General features: G+C 39.1%; 1 protein-coding gene across 1 annotated transcript; it reads left to right on the top strand.

The window, feature by feature from the left end:
• Positions 1 to 3,602: 3,602 nt before the first annotated feature.
• ifnlr1 (interferon lambda receptor 1) lies at positions 3,603 to 10,441 on the top strand. Its single transcript, XM_079275045.1, has 7 exons — positions 3,603 to 3,837; positions 4,792 to 4,918; positions 6,127 to 6,296; positions 6,397 to 6,584; positions 7,008 to 7,149; positions 8,202 to 8,332; positions 8,838 to 10,441. Exons 1-7 carry the CDS (start codon positions 3,789 to 3,791, stop codon positions 9,813 to 9,815), a joined length of 1,785 nt encoding a protein of 594 aa, XP_079131171.1. The 5' UTR covers positions 3,603 to 3,788; the 3' UTR covers positions 9,816 to 10,441.
• The last annotated feature ends 972 nt before the right edge of the window (positions 10,442 to 11,413 follow it).

Genomic DNA, 11,413 nt, shown 5'->3' on the forward strand with positions numbered 1-11,413 from the left:
TGTGTTACTCGGTATGTCACAAAATACACAAAGGAAACTACTGATGCTCAATGCATCATCATTTTCTACTCATTTTAATCTTTTTCCTCCTTAAAAGTTTGTATTTGGCTGTTATAGAGTAGATGACATTGAGAAGAATTATGTGTTCCACAACAGTTTGAACTGCTCCAAAATGAAACATCAATTGTAAAAATGGGAAAGATGGATTCTTCAAAACGTTTTTGCTGAAAAAGAAAACTGGTCTCTCCAGATCCAGGGTCTGCCCAGTCCAACCCGTGTTTACTGAATCAGATCAAAGGTGCCGCTCAGTCTTTGTGACTCAAAGAAGCTGGTGAGGTGAGACACGCAAGATGCATTCGATTTGCTGCAACAGTGCAAAGGATGAGTCATCGATCATGTCCTTGAGCCCACATCACATCTCCTCAGTTTGGTGTCCAGCAACATCAAAGCCTTTCTTCCTCTCGGGAATGCCACCGCTGTAAATTAATTTGGTGAGAAGGGGAAGAGGAAAGGCTCTCTCGCAATAAAATCCACTGAAGTGTAGAGTGAAAACAAGGTGCCACCGGAGACGGTGTCAAACTGTGCAGCAACTGAAAGGATGGATTTAATTGATTGTTGTGTTTCACTTGCAACCAAAGTGAACTGATAAGGTTTTCATTTGCTGGTTTTAAAAAGACTGATGTTGCCTTCAAACGGTGTCATGATTACAGTGTTAATGAGCCCTAAAATAATACTGAAATTGGGTATTTGTGAATTTGAAATGAGCCAAACCATACATTTTCTCAAAATGCGGAAAACCCCAATTCATTCCCTCGCTTTCAAAAGACAATAAAGGAAACTATTACAGTGTCCATTTTGGTATGTATAAACTGTGTTCTCACAAGTTTAGCCAACTGAAGGCCGAGCACATCACATACTCAGCTTCCCATGTGTAAAACAGGTCAACAGGTACTATTTAAAGCCAACGTGATATCAATGGTTCACAAGTGAGGCGGGGCCTTCATTATTTAGCAGCCAGGTGGCATATTGTGATGACGGCTGTTACAGGAGAGTAGTCAAACATCAGCCTAATTAAAATCAACCATCGGAGCAAATCACTGCAGGATGTTATTGGCTATAATAAGGTGTCACTGACCATAACCAACTGAAAATAGCTGATGATAAGACATATTGCGTACACAAAGAAGTACATGCAATATAAGGAAAAGACTGAAATCAATAAGGATTTAAACAAGCTTAGTAAAGTAGATTGTCTCCGCTTTGGTGTAATAAATCAATCTGTGCTTTACATGTCATTATTGGAAATCCAATTTGAGTAAAGCCTGCCGTTATGTGACATATTTAACAAGAACTTCCTCCATTTAAAGTCTGTCAGTCTGTTCGAGATTAGATTGGTCGCTTCTTTTGGTTTGACTTGGAGAATTCTTTAAAAATCTCACTGTAGAGGGGGAATTATGGACACACTGTTCATCAACACTGGAATAACAGCACCCTAATTATGACCCACGTTTCTTTAGCACGAGACGTTTCAACGCTGAATTTAAAGTCGGCTAAATCAACTTCTACTGTGGAACATTTCAGCCAACACTTTGGCTGAACTGCTAACAACTCATAGAAATATGAGAGACAAAGAGTCGCACATGCAGGGAAATGAGCCAGTGGGGAAAATCCCAGTTTAGGAAAATTAAGGAAACGTGAAAGCTAAAGAAACATAAATGCAAAGTTGCCTTTGGGCCAATATCATCTCACAGAGTCGAATTTCAAATAAAAATTGAAGCCAACTTTAATGCAGAAACTGTTTTGTGAATACTAGTTCTGTTGCAGACTTCTACAGAAAAACATGTAATAGGATATGCTTGAATTCATCAGGCATAGGTTATTAACAAAGAAAAGAACATTTCGGACAACATTTTCCAATCCGTCTGAACAGATTCAAAGGGCATGCATAAACTCTGAGCAACCCTAATAAAATATAATATATACTATATAAATGTAGCTAAAGTGTCATAGTTACAGAAAAAAGGTGTCAAAAAAGAACCAGACAATTTAAGGGCAAACAGGGGGTTTAAATCAGCCTTTTGTTGTATTTCCATGTCAGGAGTTGCACACAGTGGGTGAACCTGTTTGCAAGAAGTAATGCTTTTCATTACAATTTACTTGACAGCTTCATGATATATACGTATCACAAACATTTCTGTCATCATTTCTGTGTAATGTTGGGTGTCCACATACATACACCAAGTAGAATTTCAGTAAAACGTTCTCAAATGTGTCACTTCATCAAGACGTAAATCCACTCTTTAAACGGTGCATCTGTTCACGCGATACTCTTCTCTCACGACTGTGTGAGGCGTCGACACCTGACACAGGTGTATCTAATAACACTGATAATAGCTGCATTCCATTCACAGTCGGTGTTCCAGTGCTCTAAGTGTATGCCAGCCGATTGAGAAAATTTGCTGTGTATTTTCTGACACGCCAAGTCAAAATGTCTGACAAGAGAATCATCTATAAGCTCCTGATTTGACATCCACTTTGATTATGACTACACCTGACACACCTGACAGCCATTAGACAGGCCTTTGATTTTGTTTGTGTGTACACCAGCAACTAAATAATTCGAGTGAAAACTGGTATTTAGTCTGCATATGAGGTTTACACCGGGACACAACAAGGGCACGTCTCCATGGGCATTACAACTCTTTACTCCAACACTATAATTACTACAACACAGGAACATCAATGACTCATTTTCTAATGAACAAAACTATGTAATAATATTGTCGATGCGCAAACATCAGGTTCTATGTACACAATGGCCTTAGAACCAGATATACACACCTTAGTTACCATGCGTGCGTTGGTAAATCCAATCTGACGCCCAACACTAAAATTAGCGCAATGATGTTCAAAGAAACTGAGTGTTCGATTTCTATAGAAATAACCAAACGGGTACTAAAAACGTTCCGACTGTACGCTTTTTCTATCGTTAAAATAGATGGGAAAATAGAAAATATACAAAATAAGTCAGAAAACATTGGCTATTGCTAATGCAGTGAAAATGCAACATGAACCCAGTCAGTTTAGCTAAACGTTTTATTAAATACCCGATTACGCTCCGCCTCTCCGAGAGTGTAGTTCTCTGATTCACCGAACGGAAAATAAAACGTGCGTATAAGCATGTTCTTTCACTTTCAGTCTTTTGCAGTTGAAAGTCTTGTTCATTTCTCGTAACCTCTACAAACCAGAAATAACCTGAAAAACGAGCAGAGAGAGAGAGAGAGAGAGAGAGAGAGAGAGAGAGAGAGAGAGAGAGAGAGAGAGAGAGAGAGAGAGAGAGAGAGAGAGAGAGAGAGATACTCAAGGTGGAGAAGAAAGGAGGAGGTACAGGGAGGAAAAGGGAAGTCGAGTATCTGGAGATAGAATGCAAGTGGGCGGAACATACAGTAAGCTGAAAAACAGGAACAGGAGTGATAACATGTGCCAAAGTACACCTGCACACCTGAGTAAAGCCACTCCTTTCCCAGGACGCATTAGAGATGGTTGAGAGGCAGAGGCCAGAAAAACGCACTAAAACCCTATCCAGCTTTTGTATTTTACAGACCTTTTGACACTGACTCTGCTTTTGTTTTGAGGATTTTTGGCGATAAGAGGGTTTTTGTTTAGATTTAGTTCAGATCTTTTTTTGTGGCGTGTATTATGTGTTGCTTTTGTTTAGAAGCTACGACTTAGCGGCGGCAGCTTCAGGGTTTCAGACTTTGTTCTTCTGTTTTTGATCCACATACCGAATGAAGATGTGGTCTATGAAGGTCATCACCCTCCTCCTCTTCTGCTATGGTGAGTACAGAGGAGCTAATATGGATTTATGTTTAAAACTACAGATGTTGGTAACAGGCAGTCAAACATTTAATGGGCCATTTTTTTTTTTTGACAAAGCAGTCCTAATAGGAGAAATAAATAATAACGCCAACGTAATAAAGCCAAGCAATGTTTTTGACAGAGAGTGATTCCCTCTCATTTGAAATGAAGGCGAGTCCCAGAACACAATGAGGACTCGGGTCCTTTTAAATGATAGTGATCGATGGAAAATGCAATTTCATTTTAGAGTCTAGCAGATGTAATGCTGTCTATAACGTTGCACAGCCTATACGAATGCTAATTTTAGATGAACTACTCTGTGTGTAATTTTCACATCGTCAATACACAGCATGGGCAATAACATTAAAATTGTAATATGCAGTGATTTGGTAAATCACACAGCTATGATCTACATATGAATAACTCAAGCTATTAAATACAGGACGACGTTCTGCATCCCTTTTCCTCTATGCCAGCACGAGAAGGGGGGCAATTATTGTCTTGTATCAAAGAACAAAACGCATGTTCCATAATGTCTTTGTGGTTCCAGTGTATGTGTGCTGTGTCGCCCAGGCCCTTAGCAGCTAAACTAACACTTCATGTATTGGGGAGCTGCATTGCCTGAGGATGCCTTGGCATGAACATTGTTTTTACAGTATGCGCTGTAAAATTCCGGTTGCAACATACAGTCGATGAACGCGAGAGTGCAGAAGGCTGTTTACGGCTCTTGTTACAGTCGAGAATAGGATTCTTACTTACTTGTAATTTAGCACAAAGTACAAAAACTAAATCTGTACGATGTTATCGTTTTGGATTTATGAATTTTACAGATATTGTGAAAATGAAACCAGGCTCATGAGAACATGGACACCACATGAGCATTCGACATGAAATGATTTACAGACTTTGCTCTTCTGCCCATTTTTCCGACAGCTCGTCTTTCGACTGGCGATGACAAAGTGTATTTTGTCTCAAGGAACTTTTTCAATGTACTCGACTGGCACCTCGTGGAGCCGACCGTCCCTGGGGAAAAGGTCCTCTATAGCGTCCAGTACTGGAGGTAAGAGCTGAGATGACGGATGAGTGAATATAATTACAACTTTACTCCCATTACCCTCTTGCAGCTTGAGATATGGAGAGGTGGGTCAAAGCAGGACGAATGTGTTTGCAGGGTAAACACCCGGTTTGCTCATTGTGTCAGTGTCCATGTCAAAGCGCCAGAGTGTAAAACGAGCATTTTGTAGACTGGTAACAACACATTGTATCAAACTCGAATCACACATTGCATTTTACAATTTTTTTCATGATACGGTCGTAACATCTCAAGCTGATTAAGATTTTTATTTTAGTTAAAAGATGTCTGGTGCTATTCAAAGACAACAACGTTTGTTTGTTTGTTTAGATTGCCGTCGACACTAGGAACAATTAGATTTGGGGTTGAGAGCCACAGACAAATTGAAAATAACAACAATAGCCAGCCTTATCCTTTGAGATCTAGGATTTGTATCTTGTGGGGAGGTAACTCTACCAGGTGCATTTCTGGCTTTCATTCCCTCGCTCTCTTATAGAAATGGCTAGTGGCTGTATAAATGTTTTACTCAAAAACTATCACGCAGCTAAGCGTACCATGCTGCTGCTTGGATTCAACGAAACCACCAACTGCTTTGACGATAAAGAAGAGCGATAGGGTCCGTTCTCAGTCATAAGGCCTGCACTGATGCTCAAAGAGCGCTTTCATGGCTTCGGAATTATTATTTTTTTTTTTATATTTCTAATTAATCATGACACAGTCTCCAAGACAAATGTCAAGTGACACCCCTGTGCTATTGACTTTTCTCCCGTCCACTGTCACCTGGAAATGCTGGAGTGACTTCCAGCATCAAATCAGCTGCAGAGGAAGACTGGTTAAACTATACTCCCTAAATATTGGTTCCTGGTTACAACAAAGTACTGTCATTTGTCTCCGGCAAAAAGGAACTGTGTGTTCCAGTGATGAATGGCTGATTTGGCATGGTCAGGATGATCTTTGTGTGTTTGTTTCACTGTAGCCATGTACTGCACAGAAAATGTCCACAAAGTACAATAAAAAATACATAATAATATTTATCTTTTGGAAGTCTGTGACTTCCGTAAACTAGTGAATAAAAACTGTATCAAAAGGGTTAATTTAACTGCACACAGCACATGTTGGGTTTTTGTTTTGGTACCAGCCATGATCAAGTGGTTCCAGTATCACAGTTTGATCTCACTGTACTGCACTTCTTATAGTGACGCTACGGAGAAATACCAGATGAAAGAGGAGTGTCAGAACATTACTGCTCTGTCCTGTGACCTGACTGCAGAAACCCCATCAGTTCATGATGTTCATTACCGGGCTCAGGTGTACTGTAACGGTCTCTTATGTGGCAGCACCAACAGGTTAAAACCTATAGCAGACAGTAAGAATCTCCACGCTCATCCATGCAGTTCTTTACTTCATGCTCAGGCAGATGTATTATATTGCAAGATTGATTCATTCAACTTTCTTTGCCTCCATAGCTACTTTTGGTCCACCCGTTTTGTCTACATCCTCAACAGCGTCGTCCTTGCATGTTAATGTGACGCTGCCCTTGGGGCCATACGGAGTCTCCGTTGCTGACATCATCACCAGGAGCAAAAATGGGCCTCACAAAACTGTAACCATTAAATATACCTTAAAAATCACCCACCCAACGTGGGCTGCACAGGTGAGTCTCCATTTAAACAATAGAATGTACTGAACAAACATTATATCATCATACAAGCCATCCCATATCATATGATACACCAAAAACATTCATCTTTTCAGATGCTGTCGACTGTGTTTACATAGCAGTGAGAACAGGCCTATTTCTTTCAATTAACATGACAATTATGAGTTTTTAAAAACGAAATAATCGATGGAACTTAAGTTCAATAAGATAAAAGGATTTGGTCTTGAAACTGCGATGTTGTTGAGTTGCTCCCGTTATCATTCTGGCCTCAGGTTTGTCCGTCTCATGAAAGTGTTTTGTTTCTTCTTATTGCGATGATATGTTTCTGGATTTTCCAGAGTATTCTTGTTTATCTGAGCCATAAAACCAGCAATGGACTAAATCAGTTACCATCCAAATGTCGCTTTCTGTCTTCAGGTTAATGAAGCCACAACAGGCCAGTTCAACATCAGCGTTAACAACCACCAAACTGAGTACTGCGGCTACGTGTCGTACAAGCCCGCAGTTGAACACGGTCGCAATGAGAGTGAGCGTGCCTCCTTCTGTGTCACACTGCCAGGTGAGGACAATGCTGAATATAATCATCTTCTCACACACTCTTCTAAAAGTGCTCAATACACTTACCAGCACATTAATATTGGGCATTAATTGCTAAGATATGCATTTGGCAAATTATATTCGCAATATTTGACAGAAAGTTGAGGTGTGGGTGATTTAATTGTTAATAAATGTGTGTTGTCTTACATTTTATCCACAATAGTCTCTTTCTATATAATGTGAAAATCACTTGACGATTTTGACTGGATGAAGTCAATAATAGACTTTATTTACATTACTTAAACTTGACTGAAGGGAGCAGATTTACGCTCATCATATTTACTGAAGCTTAATTTGTACTTGAGGCAACAGTGTGGCACTCAGCATGTTACTGGGAAGCTTTCAAGGACCCACCTGCTGTGGAGAAAATGCAAAACGCAAGACTGATCCTTGAAAATGTTGCGTTTTCTATGTTTGACTCTATAGTTTGTGCTCATCTCCTCAAGTGATTGCAGCCACTTGGAAACTAGTGTTTGGAAATATGTCAAGACAGTTTCGTATAAATGAGTCTCAGTTTTAAAAGCCTGCATCTGCACAAATCCTCACTGTCACAGTATAAAAGGTAAATGTACTGGTCAAAACCAGGCAGACTGTTTTTTTGATTGTTGATATTGGCCACAATGGCGATGTCGAATGTACTGTGAATCCAAGCCTGTAGAAATGATCTTGTTTCCTCTTAAATGATAGTAAAAACGAATGGAGCGCTTTAAAAGCCATAGCTCTCATATTGCTGAAGAGGGGAAATCCACATCTATAGGTTGCTGTGTTTGCTTCTGTTTAGAAGTTCCTGTTACCCAATATTTGCGTATTTCTGGAAAGTACTTCCATATACCGGTAAATCAACAGCCCTACGTCACAAAGGCATGCCACAGTGACGCGCTGACAACATGCTGAAACTTGTGTGTCACAATGGGAATTTTTCTCGCCGTTTTAAGGTGCTTGAGGGCATCTGATGTTAGAGATTTGTTGTGTTTTCCCGAATTGGTATGTGACACCAACTCTTTTGTCCCTCAGGTGATCCTGTCAGGCTTTTGACATGGCTTCTTGTGAGTGCTGCTCTTCTGACGGCCATAATCATAGCATTAGTCGTGTGGATGTGCAACTACGTGAAGGGTGGAAAGGAAAAGAGCATTCCACAGCCATTGGTAAGACTATTCTTTCTGTGGTGTCCTTTGGTGTGTCTCCAAGGAAATGTTGACTGACTGGAAAATGAGGTTCTCTGGCACTTTAATAACTGTACACATGTACAAGGTACAGATGTGTCACAGCAACCTAAAAGTAATTATAACATTGCAATACTCTGGAAGTTGTTTCAGTGACTCATGTTTGCTTTCAGGGATGACAAATGCAATATGGTGCTGACGGCAACTTTTCCATGTATCTGACATGTGTATTATTGGTTTTGCCCTTTTTATCAAAACAAATGTAAAATGTGTGTAAATGTTTAACCCATCATCAAATGTTTTACCTGATGTAGATCAGCAGGACACTAAGCATATATATATATATATATATATATATATATATATATATATATATATATATATATATATATATATATATATATATATATATATATATATATATATATATATATATATATATAGCCAATATGTACTAATAAGTCTGTATTCCTTCTCTTCAAAACAGGTAATCACCTCCAGCACCCCAACCAACCTACTGCAGTCTCTAGACAGGAATCTCATGATTTCCAGAGTGGAGGTCTGCATTGAAAGTGACCAAACCGTTTATGCAACGATCCGGACAAAACCTAATATGCCCTCAGCTAGGCCTGGAGGTTATTCTCCCCAAGACATCCTCTGCCAAGGCGGCACTGGCTCCTCTGTTGGCACAGGTGAAAACAGCCTGACCCCAAATCCAGAGAACACAAGTGCCCAGTCCTCCGAAATCTACAGTGTGGTAGCTGTCCATGAACATAATGAAGGCATTCAGCAGGCTACCAATGACAACAGAGAAACCAATAACCTACCAATGTTTCCCAGTGGAGAAAGCTGGGATAATGGAGTACGACCGTTACCTCATCTGGACCCTTGTGTGAGCCATCCAGGCAGGTCACTGGTTTTGCAAACAGTGCGGGATGCCAATGGACAACTTGTGTTGCCTTCACTCATCTTTCAGTTACAGAACAGCACAGATGACACAGTGCCACCCTTTAACCCAGAGAGGAAACCCCTTTTATCTGACCTCATAGACTCCAAGACGGAGGGGCCATCATTGGCATCCTTGAAGAGCTTCGATGGCTCAGAGTTGTCAGACTCAGGGTGTGACGATAGCAGTGCAACCACACCAACCCAGGCCTACTGCAACACCCATTATTTTCCATCGCAACCAGTTGCTCCTTATTTCCCCCAGGGATGGAAGAACACACCATCTAGTGATGCCACACTTGCATCGGGTTACAAAGGAAACTGGTTGCCTGCGATCCTTCTTGAGACTGCATCCAAAGACAGTTGTGAATACAGAAAGACAGACTATCCACGGATCTGGACGGGTCCCAAAGAGGAGGAGGAAGGTGAGGAAGATGAAGACAGAGGAGAAGAGGAGACAAGGCAAATTCTTCTCGGAGGTGGTACGAATTCAAGAATAATTTGCAATGCAGGAAGTTAATGGGACCACTGACGGGTGCTTTAGTAACAATGCAGAACTGAATGGTTTTGCTGTCTGCTGTGTGATGCAGAGACAGATGTTTTAAACATAAATTTACTCTGAACTAAGACATTTAACAACCACACCTGGAACTTTAAATACAAATCGAAGTGATACATTATGGTTTGTTGTTAATCTGTTTTTTATTTATTCATTAATTCACATTTGAAAAATATTAGTGTGGATAGTCGTAAATTGTGTGTTTACATTTTAAGACATCAGTGAATATAATTTGTTCAGTCATTGTTTTTTGTTACAGGGCTGCAGCTAACAATCTTTTTCATCATTGAGTAATTTGCGGATTATTTTATTACGTTTTGATTCATCGTTTGGTCTATAAAATTGTCTGAGGAACTGGTTTTCTGACATTTTTGCAATATATGTACTTTAACTCCTAAAATAGTTGATTATTTTTCAATCGGCTAATTGTTGCTGCTCTATTTTATATTTTAAAAGATGTTGAATTGTTAAAAGAGGAACCCAAAGTTAACTTCATAACTGATAGAATCTACTCCTCTTGTCATGTGTTCATTGTGTATATGAGAAGGAAATATAACAACAATGTAAAGTATGAAGTGTCCCTTACTCTGAACCTTTCTGTATATATATATATATATATATATATATATATATATATATATATATATATATATATATATATATATATATATATATATATATATATATATATATATATATATATATATATATATCACATCAACATTTACATTATCATGGCAGTATAAAGCTGTGTTCAGACAGCTAATGTCTGTTTTGTTGCATAATGAAGGAAACCTTTTGTATTGTTAGATCACTTTCCTACAATTCAACTCAGTGTGACCATTCAAATCAGTTTTTTAAATGTTTTCTTTTTCAACAGAGCTGCAATCACACATAGTCAGCATGTGCATTTGTGTGCCATCACTATGGTGACACATTATTGCAACTTATTACACTCTAAATACACAAACCCAATCTGGTCACTTTCAAATTGCAATGTGAACAGTCAGCCTTAAAGATAAGATATGAAATCAAATCTGATTGCTTTGTGGCTGAACAAAGCATTAGACACAGTCTGACGTCTATACCGTCATCTTTTGAGCTTTTTAAAATGGGACTGAATGACTGAATCTCGACTGGAAACTGAAATATTCCTATTTTTAAACTCCGTGGTATCAGTGTTTGCATCTGTGGCCTACATAACAATATATATTTTGTATTTTTCTGACTCACAAAGTACATGAACTCATTTTGTAATCATTGTTTGCCGTGTAAGAACGCATTCGAAGGTGTGGTCACGGTGCTACGTAGGCCACTCTGATAACAGCTCGGTTTTTATTAGCCTAGCAGCCGAGTTAGCAATCATTTACACACAGTTGTACAGTAATGACAGATTGCATTGTCGACAAAAGTGTCCCGAATGAATGTAAATGAATGAATGTAATATACCGTTAAACTTTTTTTTTATTCTGTATTTACAGATGGTGAATTTCTACTCAATGTATGTTGGAAAGTCTCCTTTGTTTTATTGAAATTCTGAAAAATGTATATTAAAGAAC

The sequence above is a fragment of the Melanostigma gelatinosum genome, assembly GCF_949748355.1.
Source record: "Melanostigma gelatinosum genome assembly, chromosome: 9".
Classification (NCBI taxonomy): Eukaryota; Metazoa; Chordata; class Actinopteri; order Perciformes; family Zoarcidae; genus Melanostigma; species Melanostigma gelatinosum.

What these genes read in the sequence shown, in the direction of transcription:
- ifnlr1 (XM_079275045.1), top strand. Translation starts at nt 3,789, where the DNA reads ATGAAGATGTGGTCTATGAAGGTCATCACCCTCCTCCTCTTCTGCTAT. An exon ending in CCTCCTCCTCTTCTGCTATG is followed by an intron (nt 3,838 to 4,791) that starts GTGAGTACAGAG and finishes TTTTTCCGACAG; the next exon opens with CTCGTCTTTCGACTGGCGAT. An exon ending in ACCCAACGTGGGCTGCACAG is followed by an intron (nt 6,585 to 7,007) that starts GTGAGTCTCCAT and finishes TTCTGTCTTCAG; the next exon opens with GTTAATGAAGCCACAACAGG.